General features: G+C 46.2%; 1 protein-coding gene across 1 annotated transcript in view; it reads left to right on the top strand.

The window, feature by feature from the left end:
• The window catches only part of LOC147904766 (ARM repeat superfamily protein), a 141228-nt gene that overhangs the window by 70349 nt on the left and 53955 nt on the right, over positions 1–16924 (top strand). The window contains exons 7-8 of the mRNA XM_087388274.1: positions 5461–5532; positions 13564–13725. Coding sequence (XP_087244400.1) covers positions 5461–5532; positions 13564–13725 — 234 coding nt within the window. The remainder of the gene's footprint in view (positions 1–5460; positions 5533–13563; positions 13726–16924) is intronic.

The following is a 16924-nucleotide window of genomic DNA, read 5'->3' as shown; positions in this document are numbered from 1 at the left end:
AAAAAACTTCAGCTCCTCCTTTATTTCGAACGGAAAAGGTACGGGCAGCAGCTTCAAAAAGTCGTGGGCAGCTCCTTCAGCTCAGAAATCAGGGCAGAAATGGCAGACAGATCTGCAGCAGTAGAGGCCAGATCTGCAGACAACGGGTGCAGGTACAGATTCCGTACAGTCGTACGGACTGTACGGATGCTGACGAAGACGGCGTACGGACGAAGACGAACGAAGTACGGCGGCGTACAGCGGCGGTCGTACGGAGAGGAGAGATAGATGCTGCGTGGCGCTCAGATCTGGCTGAGCGACAGCAGGAGCGGAAGCAGCGCCAGATCTGCGCAGATCTGACGTGCAGATCTGGAACTGCGCAACAGATCTGGCAGCGCAATGGCGTGCAGATCTGGAACTGCGCAACAGATCTGAAAGACGCGCAGATCGGGAAGAGAGATGGCGGGCAGTTTTACAGCGGCAGCGAAGTACGGCGTGGAGAAGACGGGAAGAAGAGGAAGATGGCGACCAGCTGAGCGGGGGAGAAATCTGAGAAGGGGCAGCTATGGCTACAGCAGACTGAGGGTGGAGAAGAGGGATCAAGCTGGCTCTGATACCATGTTGGAATATGAAAAAGAACTAGAACTAGAAACTGGAAATGGAAATGAGATGACAAGACTGAAAGATAAGAAATACCTTGAGAAGAGTGTAGACAAGACACAAGCTAGACAGATAGATTAGAATGATGTGACCCATTGAATATATGGGCCAAAGTACAAGACATAATGCAAGAGTGTTTATGGGATAATTGTAGAAGTGCCACATGGCACACACTCAAGACATAAAGACTAGACTTAGACTTAGACTAGGAAATAGTACACTTAGTGTGCACTTATCTCCAACAGGCTTGTAGCGCAGGGCCTTGCTTTGCAAGATTGTGGTAAGGGGACTTATGCCTGAGCAAGAGCCATGGAAAATTTTCTTTATTTGCTGCATAGGATCTTGTATGCCCTTCCTTGCGTGGAGACTAGATGGATCTTTTTCTCAGCCTATCTCATGTCTCCCTCTTCTCCTCTTATGGCTACTATCCTGAAAGCTTGGGCCACTCCAGGAGTACTCTTTGAAGAATCCCCCCCTTCTCTCTGGAAGAGATTGATAGACAACCCATCATGTGAAATGATAGCGTACTTGATGAGTGTAATAGACCACTTGGCACTTCTCATTATATGTAGTGGTCTAGATGGGAGAGAGGCCCTGCCTCTTCTGTGGTATCCTGGAAAGCTTTCACAAAACTTCCAGAGGATCGTAAAGTACAATTTGTAGGTCACCTCAGAGGAATTGCAGGGAGAATTCAGCAAATTGTTGCAGCCATACCCATGGATTGGGTTGACATAGATGACATGCCTGATTCTTGCTCTACTTGGATGGGGACTTTCACCGGGGATAAGTATTCCAGTACAGGCTATAGCACTACGACAGTCAGATGAGGATGCCTTGATCTTTGATGTTCAGGTAGGAGGCAAGCTGTCCAGATTGACTTATGATATTCTATTTGGAGATTCTTTCAGCCTGTCAGGATTTTAGATTATATAGAGCATGGCTCGGATTCCCAATGGTACCTAGACCTAGACCCACTTCTTCTCTCTTGGGGCCCATGGAGGATTTGGCTATACGGAGGAGTTCCCATAAAGCTTCTACAATGGGATCTTGGAGAGTGGGAGTGGATTGATGCAGGGCATCGAGAGAATAGCATTCCTTTCTTTCATTACACAGTCAGTAATGCTAGGAGATTTCAAATTAGTTGTAGAGGCTGGAGGCCCTCCAGAGCTCCTCATTGGGATGGGAGAATTTTCAGATTTTTGCTGATTTGCAGAAAGTTTTTTGGAGGAACCTGGGGAAATCCCTCAGGAATAGAAAGTCACCCTTTTCTTTTGGCATTCTATTCATGGAGAGATAGCAGTGAATCTTTGGAGATCTAGGTTCGGGGCAGACTCTACTTGTCCTCGATGCCATTCTACTGTGGAGTCTATTTAGCATTGTCTAAGGGATTGGAGACAAGCAAGGATCATTTGGAAGGGAATGTCTAGGATTTTTAGTATGTTTCCTCCATTCCCTTTCTTTATGACTTGGGGCTCGGTAGCTTGGCTCTCCCTCTCCGCCTAGCTCCTCTCGCCGCCGTCACCTGCCTGCACCTGCGCCTGCGCCTCCCCTCCCGCCTAGCGCGTAGCTAGCGTTAGCTCCCCGGCTCCTCCTGTCTCCTCTCCCGCTCTTGCCTAGCAGCCCCTAGTACTAGCTCGCATCAGCAGCAGCAACACACTGCATTACAAGCGGAGGGTAGGCTCAGACACATAGGAGCATATATATTTTCTATAGTAGGAAGTAAGGAAGCTTAGACTTATGGTTGCAGCTCTTGGGAAGAAAGTGAAGGAGATGGAGAACCAAAGTCCATGACATGGTTACTAATGAGGTCAAATCGATCAAAGAGAAAATCTCAGCAACAATGGGCAGCAAAATCAACAAAAGTGAAATATATGGAGAGGTGCAAGAACAAGAAAAGAGGGTGGCCAATGCTCGATGTCTACGCATTGGACGATTACCTGAAGATTGGCATGAATGGAGCCTAGTAGAAAAAATTGACAATATCATAGCAGCAACCCCTTAGATTGAATGGGACCTAAAGGATATAGCCATTGTGGCTCCTATTGGGACACAAACTAAAGTGGTACTCAATGACAAGAAAGCAAGAATCAAGATTCTCATGCAAACAAATAAGTTGAGAGGCACCAAGGTATGGATATCAGAGGAACTCACCCCGATTCAGCTCAAGATGAAGTCCATAGAATTGAACAAAGTGAAGGATGCTCGCAAAGAAGGGAAATGGGCTGTCTACAGAGACGGAAAAACACTTATCAAAGATTTTATATCCAAACCCAAGGACTCTTAGTCTCAAACTGATGTAATATCTCACCTAGTATCAGGTAGCTTATCTATAATAACTTTGGAAGTGGTTTTATGCACTCTCAAGAGACTCTCAGTCTATAACTGATGTTTTGTGTTTACCCTTTTGGTGTGTGTGCTTTGTCTCATAGTCCCACGAGGGCTTCTGAAGACGTTAATATATCTTTCTTTCTTTCTCGTTCTTTCTCTCTTTCAGGGCCTCAGGTCTTTTATGAGAGACATGACTCTTCTTGGGCTCTCTCGATACAACGACATTTAGTTGAGTCGTGCTCTCTAGATGGCGTTCTCTTCTTACAATTCAGGCCTGGACATCATCCATGGCTGCTTCTTGGGAGATACTGGCGAGTATTTCAGCATGGCATATCTAGAGAGCCAGATGCACAGAGGTCTTGGATGGATCCAAGTCCACCCTTTTCACACTTTGGCCATTATTTGAACACATACTATTCATACGCTGATGGCCATTTGGACGAACATGCAGGGACCTCACGAGCAGCTTCTGCTAGGAGGGCTACATTCTTTAGGGAATAGAGGGGCTCCCCTTTTCTCTCGGAGTCCACTGCAGGGTTGAGATGGCACTTTCAGCCTGTTGAGCCTTGGTTTATTTCTTGTTTGTTGTGAGGAGTTTTTTATTGGCCCCTTCTAGGGTGTTGTTTTAATGCTTGCATGATGTACTCCTGCATTGAGCTTTGCTGTTGAGGGTTTTTTTCATACTTAATAGAAGTCATTTCCTTGAAAAAAGAACTCATTACACTAACTCACATAGACCTCCTCATGCGAGTCCTATTCAGAAAGACTTTTTTGATGTCCAATCCATCCAAAGTCTGTTGTGCAGGCTGCAAATACTGATTCTCTGCTGGATGCTCCAATCTGCTATCAGTATTTAGTGGGAACAACCCTTCAAATACTCCAGTGAACCTGTGTGCAGCTGTCTTTCAAACTTAGTCAAGGACTGATCTAAGTTTTCTGCAGAAACAACACTAGAATCCTCTGAGTATGATGATTGTATAGACAATAATTCTGACTTCCACTGCTATAGCCAACAAAAATGCACTTCACTGCCTTATCATCCAATTTACCTTTCATCTGCTGAGGCACATGTGCATATGCTGTGCGCTGGTAGGTTAGCCGCAACAGTTGGCGGTTCAGTCCTCCAAGCGGTTTGAGTCTTCAATGGTCTCTAACCGACAGTCGGTTCTTGTACGTATGCTACTACTAGCATTCCGTCTTTGTTGTTTCCATATGTTGTGAGAGCTCTTTCTCCAAGAATACAGAGTTATGCAGTGTTGTGATCCTCTTATTGTGTTCTCTGTATTTCTTCAGTAGATGTTGCATAGTTGTTCATTCCTATTTTCCCATAGCGTCTGTGCTGTGTTATGACGCTACACATTGGCGATCACAATGCGCATTCTTACTATGCACGAAAGGAATTTGCAATTTGGCGATTAACGTGCTTCCGATAGGGTGTTTTGCAAGCTCATGTCGTCCTCTCCTTTTTTCCCTACAGTCACGTGCCTAGGTCCTAGGGGATGTAAGACAGGGAAAAGTACATCAGAATGCATTAACGAGGTCTGTTAGTCATAGGCTAAGGGTAGAGTTAAATGCGAAGGTGGTCCTTCTGTGAACTATAGAGTCACAAATGAAGGGGTATCCCTCTTCATGTGTCAACATGCATTGTTTTTCAACCACCTTGCATGCATGCATACACTTTTCTCTCATACAACCTGCATGTAGGCATCAACATAGCAACCCATATCACATGAGGGTGATCTCCCCTGATTTTGGAGGGGCAATCTGGTGTAATCCTCTTTTCGTGATTATGCGATTTCTGGTTTCAGCAGCACTCAATTAGATACATATTTTCCATTTGTTTGGACAATCGGTTCATAACACTAATGGTTCCCTTTCACTTGTCTCTCAGTTTTTTGCGGGTTCTTTCTTTAATTTCTATTAACTTGATTCTTCAATCAAGTATTTCGACCATTACTTAATGTTTTGAAAGTGTATTTGAATTGCTTCTGATTTTTGGCCTTCCATAGGAAGGCCTTAGTGAAGATCTGTGATAAGAAACGAAAAATAGGTATTTTTAGACATTTCTTTTGTGATTGGTCCAAGTATCCTCCTTGTAAGGGGCTTTCAATGCATGCATTTAGTGATTTCGTGTTACCCTCTCCCCCCCCCCCCTCTCTCTCTCTCTCTCTCTCTCTCTCTCTCTCTCTCTCTCCTCTCTTTCCCCTCTCCCCTTCTTCTTCTCTCTCCCCTCTCCCCTTTCTCTTCTCCTTCTTCTTCCTATCCCTTTCTCTTCTCCTTCTCTCTCTCTCTCTCTCTCTCTCTCTCTCTCTCGCCGCAAGCCCCCCCCCCCCCCTCTCTCTCTCTCTTCTTCTCCTTCCTGCCTCTCTGCCTCTCTCTCTCTCTCTCTCTCTCTCTCTCCCCCCCCCCCCCGCAGGCCACATGAATGAAATTCATCTTGTTACCTTTGGTTTTGCTTGGATTTTAACAAATTTTGGAAAATGGATGGTGAAGGACCTTTTATTCCTACAAAAAGGAGCTGCAGCAGGGCATTTACAGGAATTGGCATCACATGGATCGTCATTGGTGAGTTCTAATAAATTTTTTGTTTTTGTTTAGATGGACTTCATTTTATTAGTCAAAGGATATTGCAGATTTTCTATTCACCTGTTGTAATAATGGGGAACTTCAGATATTTATATTTAATCATGCACTGTGTTTAAACTAATAAGGTGGATCCCCTTAGCTATGAGAAAAGCCTTGTCTGAACTTGCTCCATCATAACGATTTGTGGGTCAGACTTTGTGAGGCGAGCCACAAATCCCCAAGTGATGTAGAAGGTGCCTACTGTCATCCTGCTGAGCAAGGGTGTAATGCCCTACCAGATCCATTTGGCCTCTGCATCACTAAATACAATCTCGAACAGACTCCAAGGCCGAAAGGCATCTCGGGCACTTGGATCTGCTTGGATTGTTTGTCTCCACCATGCTGGAAGAGCCAGAGAACATGGAAACCTCCCTCTTCTAGTAGGGAGCACCAAAGTCTTGTCCAAATTGAGTCTGCAGGAGCAAAGTGACACCAATGGATTCCTAGTGTGTGTGATTAGAAAGACTTGATACTAATAGTAGTCAAGAGATATTGTAAGAGTTTAAATTGTTTGTTGCAACAAAAGAAGTACGATCTAATCAGGGAGTTTTGACAAGGGATAGGAAGGCTGCAGGCAAGAGCCAAAACTGCTCTATCAAATTCTCAATACAATATTGAAGGAAGAGTTAGGAGCTGCTGCTCCTCCCCGCTCCCTTGCTGCCCCCTCTCCCTCAGCCCCTCCCTCCCTCTCTCCCTCGCCCTCAGCCCCTCCTCCTCCCCCTCCCCCTCCCTCAGCCCCTCGCTCCCTCCTCCTCTCCCTCTCAGCCCGCCCCCTACCCTCTCACCCCGCTCCCTCTCCTCTCCCTCTCAGCCCGCGCCCTCCCTGCCTCTCAGCCCGCCTCCTCCTTGCCTCTCCTTCCGCTCCCTCTCCTCTCCCTCTCAGCCCGCCCCCTCCCCTTCAGCCGCTCCTCTCTACCCCCTGCCTCGCCTTCTACCCCCCACTCCCTTCCTCGCCTCCTACCCCCGCTCCCTCCTCTCCTTCTACCCCGCCCCCTCCCCGCTCCCTACCCCCGCCTTCTACCCCGCTCCCTTCCTCCCCTCTTCCCCGCCCTCTACCTCGTCCTTACCCCTCATTTCCCTTCCCTTTGCCTCTACCCGGCCCCCTTCTCCTACGCCTCCCCCCCCCGCCCCCCCCCTTTCCCCACTCCCTATACCCCCGCCTCTCCTTGATCTCCTCTCCCCCCTTCGCTTCTACCCCTGACTCAGCCCTCTCCTCTCCTAAGCTCTCTGATCTCCTCCTTGTCCCCCCTTCCTATCTCCCCTTCTTTCCTTCTCCCGCAGCGATTTTTGGAGCGGACGGAGCTTCAAAGGTGTTCAAATCAGCCTCCTCACCTCGATTGGCGATGGATATTCCGTCAGCCAATCCTACTCCACCTCCACCGGCCGCGAAAACCATTACTTTTTCTGAAGACGAGTTGCAACAGCTCAAGGACATAGAGATTGAATGCTCTACAACGTTACTCGCACGCATCTTCGGTTCTCACCCTTCTAGATCCCAAGCCAGAGATTGGATGCTTGCGGCTCTCCCCCCAGACCTCACTCCACGCCTTTTAGATGTTCATCTTCTGGGACGAGGTTTTTTCTAGGTTGTTTTTGACACTCCAGAGGCTACGAGCACCGTGCTCAAAGCTGAATTTTTATAATTGGGACATAGAAGATCTTCTTTGACGCCTTCGATATTGGTTTTGACCCAGTGGAGGCAGATAAGAAAATCTTTTTGCTCTTCATCAAATTTCTCGGGCTTCCCCAGGTTGACCATTGAATCCTTTCTGTTATTGGGAAGCATTTCTGCGCGGTTGCTGAGATCCCATCCCTCCATGGGTTGCCGTTGACTGCAGCAGAGGCAACTAAGGCTGATGGGGTACCTAGAGTTAGGGTCCTTCGTAAGGATCCCAATCTCACGCTGGACCATGTTTTGATCTAGCGCCTTGATGGTTCCTTTTTTCGCCAGAGAGTAGAGATTGCAGGCAGGTAGGACCAATGTAGGATTTGCAGGACCATTGGACACTTTGCCAGGGATTGCCCCAGGAAGAAGAAAAGGCCCAAGAAGCCCTCTGCTACAGCTAACGTCCCACGACTTCGATAGGGGGGTGGTACAGGTCCAGCACCTGCTCCTCAACCTCGACAGGGCGATCCTCCTCAGAGTGGTGGTACAGCTCACTAGAGTGCTCCTCATCGACTGAGCGCTCCTTTGGTACCGCCACCTTCTACCTCTGATGCCTCCCGACCTGCAGAGGCACCTGCCGTATACAAGTGGGTTCCGGTTCGTGTGCAGATTCCACCTGCAGTTCACGAGGATACACTAGTGGACTCTGTTTTACCTTAGGCTGTCCCTCCAGTCTCACCTTACACAGTCTGAAACAATTCAGCTTCGACCTCCTCTCCGGTTGCAATTTCTCCCCTAGAACCAGCGGTGCCAGACACTCTCCCCGAGGCAGTAGAGGTCTTTGTGGCCGTGCAGACACAGGATCGTCTAGAGCAGTCCTCACTTCCTCCCTTGGATAGGGGGGAGGGGATGGTTTACACTATTGATCCTCTTCCCTCAGAAGTTATTCTTCACACTCCGGTGTCTGGCGTGATTCACAGGAATTCATTTTCAGCTCTGGCAGATGCATCAGATTTCCTAAAGGAGGAGTTTGTGCCCTCTACTTTTGGTGAGCGAGTGATTGGGTTTCCTGTTGACCGGGCGTCAGGTGGCCGGGTTCTTTCCCCTGTTGATTTTTCACCACTTGGTTCCATTCCTCGCTCCTCAAGCAGGAGGTCTCCCCCTGTTGAGGGGTTTGTTTCCGCCACTAGGTCGGGTAAGGTGTTCCACTCTACATCCTCCCGTCGATGAGGATTGTTAGCTGGAACATACAGGGCCTAGGCGGCTTACCTCATCGCCGCCGCAGACAGCTGATCTGGGATCAGCTTCATCTAGGTGTTATTGGGGGTTCCATTGATATATTATTTATTCAGGAGCACAAACTGGATTCTAGAGATTGTGCCAAGTCAAGCAAGTTGCTTTCTGGTCATACATGTTGGTCGCTTGCCTTGGGCACTAGGGGAGGCACTTCTATTTCAGTTTCACAGTCGGTTCTCCCCTTAGTTATTGGACACGGAGTCATTATCCCATCAAGGGCTTAGTGGACTATTCTCCTCATTGGAGGGCGTAAGGTTGGTTTCCTTAACCTGTATGTCTCCAACATTAGAGGGGAACATGTCGTTATGTGAAAGGATTTGCTCTCCTGGGCCCCATTGCGGATTCATGGGTGATTGGAGGTGACTATAACATGGTTGAGTTACCGTTAGACAAAAAAGGGGATAGAGAAGAAGGACTCCACTCTTTGGAGAGAGCAGCTTGGGATGCCTTTCTTTTTCACTACTGTGGGAGAGATACTTGGATGAACGATTCCTTTCTTATTCATCCATAGTCCCTCCTGTTCTCTTGGTCGAACAGGAGGCACCAGATGCCTATTCATGCACGCATTGACAGATTCTATGTAGATGATTGGGCAGTAGATAGAGGTGGATCGGTATGTGTTGCTGCTGGGGTTTCCACTTCAGACCACTTTCCTGTTGTGCTGGGTATCTCAGAGCCTCACTTGAGAGGCCGGTCTGCCAGCATTAGGATTCCAGATGCCTTGTACACAGAGGAGGACCTTACAGAGGCAGCCCTGCAGATATGGGTTTCTTATGTCTAGGATGGGCAGCCATCTCCATCACATGTAGCTGCTGCCCTTTCTGGTATTAGCCACTTCTTCCACTTAGTTGCTTGTACTAGGAGACGAAATATTCTCAGACGTGAGATCGGTGTTCGCCAGTAGTTGGCAGCTTTGCAGAGGGAAGAGCAGAAACGGCCTTCAAATGCTTGGATTCAGGAGCGCCTTGTTGCAGCAAGGGCTGACTCATAGGATAGAGAGGATGCTAGACATGTTATTTGGCAGAGCATCCCTTTGTTGGTGAAACCGGATATGCATGTTTTGCTTGATGCACCTTTCACCAACACAGAGTTCAGGACTGCACTTTCAACCCTTCACAAGGGTGGCCTCACCCCTTCTTTTTTCATTGCATTTTGGGATATGATTGGTGACTACATTACATCAGCCCTGCAGGGCATTTGGGACTCTGGCGAGATGCCCGGGTCGCTCACAGATGGTCTCGTCCACCTTATCCCGAAAGGAGGTTGCAGAAATTTAGTGTCCCAGTGGAGGCCTATCACACTTTTGGGAACATGTTACAAGATTCTGGCCAAGGCAATCAGCCTCCGATTGCAGCCCCTTCTCCCAGATCTTACTCATGACACTCAGACGGGATTTGTGCATGGCAGAAGCATTTTTTATAACATTTTCTCTTTTTGGGAAGCTTCAGAGTGGACCATGCAGAGCGGCCAAAATCTAGCCATTCTACTCTTGGATTTTGAGAAAGCTTATGACATAGTAGATTGGGGTTTTTTGGCTTTACTAATGCTTGGATCAGAGGTGTTTCCTCTTTGTACAGATCAGCCCACAGCCAAGTACTTATTGGTGGGGTAAGGGGTGAGAGATTTCAGATTTCCAGATCAGTCCGTCAGGGATGCCCCCTTGCTCCTTTTCTTTTTTTGTTTGTGGTTGAAGCTATGAGTATCTATGTTAGATCTCAAGCTGACATCTTTGGGCTGAGTCTTCCCATCAGAAGGGAAGAGGAGCTACTTGACAGTGAGTTGGCAGATGACACATCAGTTTACTTGGATGCCACACCACAGACGCTCACTTCTTTCAGGACAGCATTGGATTTATTTTGCTTGGCAGCGGGGGCGCAGATAAATTGGCATAAATCCAATGGCTTTTGGATCAGTGATGAGGACACTCCAGTTTGGGAGCTTGACATAGGATTCACTTGGGTTCAGAGGGGTGTGCCAGTCAGGTATTTGGGTTGCCAGGTCGGCTTGGATATTTCTTCCACGCAGCAGTTTGCTCCCGTGTTGAAGAGCATCAGGAGGAAACTCCTTTTTTGGAGCTCAGCCAAGTTGGATCTTGCCTTTAGAGTTGTGGTGGTCAACCAGGTCCTCTTGGCCACGGCCTGGTTTGTTTGTTCATTCTGGTGTCGTTCTAGGGACTGCATCACTCAGCTCAGGAGACGAATCAGAAATTTTCTTTGGAGTGGGCTTGATGGCACAGAAGACGCGTTAGCCAGGGTGGCTTGGGAGACCCTCATCCTCCCTACAAAGGAAGGAGGTCTCAATATTATTGATCCAGATTTACAGTGTAGAGCTTTACTCTGCAAGATGGTGGTGCGGGGACTTATGCCAGGGCAGGAGCCGTGGAAGGCATTTTTTATTAGCAGCATACTTACGTGCACACCTTCTTCAGGAGGAGACTGGATGGGCAGTATTAGGTGGATTTTCACCGCAGCACACCTCAGATCACCTTCGTCCCCTCTCATGGTTGCTACACTAAAAGCATGGGCCAGTTTTAGGAGCACTCTTCGGAGGATTCCCCCTTCCTCTCGTGAAGAGATTGATAGGCAACCGATCATGTGGAATGATAGTATATTGGATGATCATGGCAGACCACTTGGTGCCTCACTCTACATGCAGTGGTCCAGGTGGGAGAGGGGACCCGCCTCATCATTGGGGTCATGGAAAGCTTTCCGTAGGCTTCCAGAGGAGACCAAATCTCAGTTGACAGGACATCTCAGAGGGAGTGCAGGGAGGATCTTGCAGATTGAGGCAGCCCTTCCAGCGGATTGGGTAGACACAAATGATATGCCACTCACTTGCTCCACTTGGGCAGATACTTTTACGAGAGGCGGTGTTTATCTTCAGGTTTTGGCCTTTTGAGATGCACATGAGGATGCTTTGGTTTTTAGTGTACATGATGGTGGCAGAGTGCTCAGGTCCACAGAGGACATCTTGCTTGAGTCTACTTTTCAGCCTATCAGGGTTGTAGGTCTTTTGGTGCAGGGATCAGATTCAGAGTGGTTCCTCGACCCAGACCCCCGTCTTCTTTCCATCGGATCTTGGAGGCTTTGGCTCTACGGTGGAGCTCCCATTAGGTATTTGCAGTGGGATCTTGGAGAGTGGGAGTGAATTGACGCAGGGCATCGAGAGAAGAGCATCCCCTTCTTTCGTTACACATCAGTAATGCCAGGAGATTCCAGCTCAGTAGTAAGGGTTGGAGACCTTCCAGAGTTCCTCATTGGGAGACATTTGATATCACAGCGGATTTGCAGAGGTGCTTCTGGAAGAGACTCTGGAAATTCCACAGGAATAGAAAGATCACTCTTTTCTTTTGGCTTTCTATCCATGGTGGGATTGCAGTGAACCTTTGGAGATCTAGGTTCGGGAGCCGACCCTACTTACCCTTGTTGCCTCTCTGCTTTGGAGACTATTCAGCATTGCTTATGGGATTGTAGACATGCGAGGATGATTTGGATGGGGGTAGCCAGGATTTTCAGTCGCTTTGCCCACTCCCCATTCTTTATGGCATGGGGCTCAGTGGCTTGGCTTTCTCTTACAGGGCCTCAGGTATTTTATGAGAGACTTGACTCCTCTCGGGCCATTTCGATTCGACATCATCAGGTTGAGTCGTGTTCTTTGGATGTGATACCACACCTTCCTTTTGCAGCCGTACTTGCCTCTCTGAATACCTCTTGGGAGATTCTAGCGAGCATAGCAGCCTGGCATGTCTGTAGAGCCAGATGCACAGAGGCATTGGAGGGAACTCAGGTTCATCCCTCGCACACATTGGCTAGTATCTGGACAGACACCATACATACCTTGATGGCCGTATGGATGAGTATGCAGGGAGACTCCCATGCAGCCTCAGCTAGGAGGGCTTCTTTCTTCAGGGAATGGAAGGATTCTCCTTTCTTCTCTGAGACTCCTACAGGGTTGAGGTGGCACTTTCAGCCTCAGCCTTGGTTGTTTTCCACCTCATTTTGAGGGGGTTTATTTATCCTCATGATTTCATGATGTATTCCGCTTTGAGCTTGCTCTCGCGGGTTTTTTCTTTTACTTATAGAAGTCTCTTTCTTGGGGGAAAAAAAAAAGAATACCTTTGTGGATTGGGAAAAGTAAGTACATGGATGAATCTCATTATGGTAAAGGAGTACAGATCTCATCTAAGGAGAAAGGCTTTGCCCTTTTATCTAGTGAGCAGTTTTCCATTCAGAATAGTTTTCTCCCTAGACCATAATGTTTTCATGCAAGCCATGTCAGTCTTGGTCCTTGGTGATTTTAGAAATGTGCTGGTCTGAGGCTATCTGAATTGTCGCTCAAGGATAGTCATGACCTCAAATAGCATACTCCTTACATATGTGAATAAGAATGAGTTAATATGGAAGAAGATTGATTTACCCAATTTTCTATATGCTTCCAGCATAAGAGTTGTGATGAACTCTGCTTTGGTTGTAACAGTGTTAATGTGGTGGTATATCATGAAAACATAATCTGGGGGTTTCAAGAGCTTTATAGGAAAAAAATCAAAATGGGGTGCTGTGAATGGATGCATCTGGTCTTAGTTTCTGATGAATGATTGGAGAGATTTATGCTGTGGCTGGATGGAGCTGATGGTTAGATGCCTTGTGAATGAATAACAAGATACCTCTTCTTTTGACGGTTAAAGTTACGATTGTATTGATGAACTTAGCATCTTGTCACCATTACTATATGATACTTTTATGTCCATTATGGATTTGTTAGGTTTTTCCCTTCGTTCACCTAAGAAATGCTCATGACTTAAAGGCCTCTTTAGGGATGCCGATATGAATGTTCTGAGCTTGTCACAAAACAGTTCTTAACGGGCTTCAAGAAGTTTAGGACCACAGAATATTGCAGTCATTTATGATTGATTTCCTGAATGTCGAGACTTTACAACTACTTATCTATGGTCAAGACAACTAAATAGAAATGGGGCTGTTTGTGACATTCTTTGCATGATTTAGTTCTGATTTTCATAATTTGTTTACTTTCCTTCATTAACATAAATCGTGACTCCCTCTCTTTTGCAGGTTAGAATTCGCATTTTCTCCATCATAGCATTCTTGCTGCAACATTCACGAAAGGCAGCTTCTGGCATTAAGAATTCAGGCATCCTGAGAAGTTTGGAAGTAGAACTTAATAATGCAAGTGATGTGCTGGCTCAAATGAATGCTCTTGAACTTCTCTATGAGGTGATGTAATTGTAATCTCGTTTCCTCTTTACTCCCTTCGATAGGTACGCTTTTGCATTTTTTTCCCAGTTACCTGATTTCATATCTTGTTAAACTGCTTACATGTGATTGGTGTGATGACGGACACTCCTGACAAGAGAGATATATAGATTTTGGGATGTATATATACATATTTATTGTAATAAGCTAATAAACAGTAGTTAAGGATGTGGACTGTATGTGAGATTCATGCTTTGATGCACAAAAGCAATTGAAGAAATGCACATATTTAAAAAACCCCCTTTGTAAATGGCGATCCGGACTTGTTGTCTCAGAATTGTAGAGGACAGGCCTGAACCTCCCTGCATCTTGGATTGTTCAGACCCCTTAGATCCCTCTCACCACCTTTTGTTGTTACTGAAGTGATTTCCCATTATTATTTTCTTGCTTAGGATATTGATATTATTTATGTATTCTTCGTATGACCTGGTGGGAGACTATGGGAACGTGATACATGAAACAGCACCTGGCACAACATGGGTTCTAGAGGATGCATTTTGTGAGACTAGTTGGGGACGCTTGATAAAACCTGTTTTTTTTAACAACCTTAAGTGTCATGGGAAGAGAACCTACAGCACAGACCAGATGGAAATGGGGCAGAAACAGGACATCGACATAATTATGTCGACAGAAGGGGGTGGAACTTGACAGAATTGTGGATTTTTGAAAGTGATCTTAAGCTACTCAATTAGCTTTCTTTCATTCCTCCAATTTTTGGGTGCATACAAAATGCCTACTAGAATGCTGATGGTGCTCGAGGATGCTTTACAGAAAATCATGGACCCAGATAATACCTCTTCTTTCACCACAGCAGTGAAAGAGGGCTTGGCGGTGTTTAAGGACACTGGTGTCATGTTCGATGGGGGCTGGATGCAATTGATGCTCTAAAAGAGTAGAAAGATGCACTGAAATAAAAGCAAGATGAGCAAGCATCTAAAATTAAGGTTCTTGATTTTGGAATTGGAGGAAACTAGGGAAGAGATTACAAAGGGAGGGGGCAGAACCTAGGACACAATTGCATTGGATGCCTTGTTGAAGGAGAATGCAGCTCTCCAAAAGAGTCTAGAACAGGTGAAGAGTGCCCAGGGTGATAGAGGCTTCCCTAGCAAGTGGAAGTCAAGGTCATGCCAAACTGGAAGCATATACAAAAGAGGCCAAATATTTCAGAGAGAGGAGTTAGGCATAAACCCCAGAGGGTCATTCTTGAGGAGGATACAAGAAGACATAATAAGGCTCTCAATCTCAGGCTAGTTGGAATGGAGGAGGAGAAATCTAGCTGTTTGGATGCAGCAAGAAACTTCTTGTATAAGAGATTTGAGGGAAAAAATGCAAATGGAGAATGCATGGAGGGTGGGGAGGATGCCACAAGGGAAAAATCTATTATTGTCAAGTTTAAAGATGCAGAGGTGAGATGAGGCATGTTGACCGAGAGGGCTTTCTTGAAGGGGACACCTACCTCACCCAAATGCAGATAGAGCATAAAAAAGAAGGTATCAAAAGGGTGAGGGAGAAGAGATATTAGGTTATCATCCACGATTGAAACAAGGTATGCAGCCTGTAGGAGCATCAATGCTTTGTCTCTTGCTTTTTTGAACAGGAACAGGACCAAGACCCTATGGTCCTGACCAGGCAACTTTGTCAAGACTTTCCAAGGGAAAGATCTCATAGTGTGTATTGATACACATGAACCCATCCATAGTACATGGGTACATGCGGCGGTCCATATATTGATTGGAGACCTGTACAAATGGGGGGTGCGAGGACCAGGAGGAGTGGCAGTTTTTTTCCACTTCTACCTCCGCGCACAAATCAGTTATTTGGACTGCCACATGTATGTGGATCTGACTTGGGAGACTTCAGACCATAGACATGTATATTGCAGCATGCCATTTCCTCTCAAAGACATCTGACTATTCCCAAACCACCACGGAGAGGGTGAAGTTCTCACCCTTCTTGGCACTATATGAGGACATTCAAAGGTACAACCGTACATGCAGCAGAGAGAGGTCCTACTCATTGGGGACTTCAATGCCAAGACCAGGGAGACACAGGCAGAGATTTTAGATATCGAGCATGATGTCTTAACACAGAAAAATATCGCACTTGGAAAGTCCAAATGCGGGTCAATGGACACACACACACACATGGTCCATGGTCACATAGTATGGGATACATTTTTTTGAATGTGTACCTGTTATGCTCAAGCTGAGTTAACATGACCTTTGAGAAGATCCGGCTAGCTGAATCTGCATCTAGTCTCGGCTCTAGGACTTCCGTCCATTTCCACGTCACATTCTAGGACCACCATCTCAGCCATCAAACTATCCTTGTTTTTGATGAGGTTGAAGGCATCCAAAACATAAGCCTTCTCTCCTCTATAATTGACAATATTTGGTATTTTAGCCTTCCTAGGCTCGACCGTATGCATACTAATCTTAGGTTCCATAGGAGCTTTTCCTTAATCTTCACTGGATGGTCTTGCAGATATACTTTGAACCATCTTTCTAAGTTCGGATTGCCCTACATCAACCTGTAATTGCTGAGTCGAAATTTGATATAAGGCAACCTTTAACAAAGCAATCCTACCTAACCATGTGTGGGCCGTAGGGTTCGACACCTGTTGTGTCGGCCGGACTCTCGATTCAACGGGATCCATTAGTGAGGCTTCTTCCTCAACTTCCATTGCAATTTCTTTTCCTTTATCCATAGAGTCTCAAATCTAGAATCCAAGAGTTTACCCTTGCTTGGGTTGATTTGTTTTTGTTTCTTTTCACACGCTAACCAAAGCTGAAATCTTTGACTTGCATAAAATGGAATTCCCTTTTGTACATAGGCACAATCCAAACTACAAACTCTCATAACTATAAATTCACATCCACTATACCAATATCCTTTTTCTATGCTAGGGGAATATCTGCAACCTTGAGAATAATTGCAACTCAAAGTAACTCAATTCCAAGGCAAAATGAACTAACACAAACCAAAACTGAATTCAAAAGGGCATAGAAAGCTCCCTAGTCCGATTCAGTCCATGTACAACTTCCGAATCGCTTTGATTTCACGTCCAAGCATTCAAGTATGGTTACAACCCCACAAAAGCACCTCCAAACTGGATTTCTGTTCAGTTTCATCCGTTTATCGACAGAAAAAAACGGGATTC

The sequence above is a fragment of the Dipteris shenzhenensis genome, chromosome 2 (genome assembly GCF_047967505.1).
Source record: "Dipteris shenzhenensis isolate YYH24624 ecotype China chromosome 2, Dip_SZ_1.0, whole genome shotgun sequence".
NCBI lineage: Eukaryota > Viridiplantae > Streptophyta > Polypodiopsida > Gleicheniales > Dipteridaceae > Dipteris > Dipteris shenzhenensis.
This window is presented reverse-complemented; position numbering and strand designations above follow the sequence as displayed.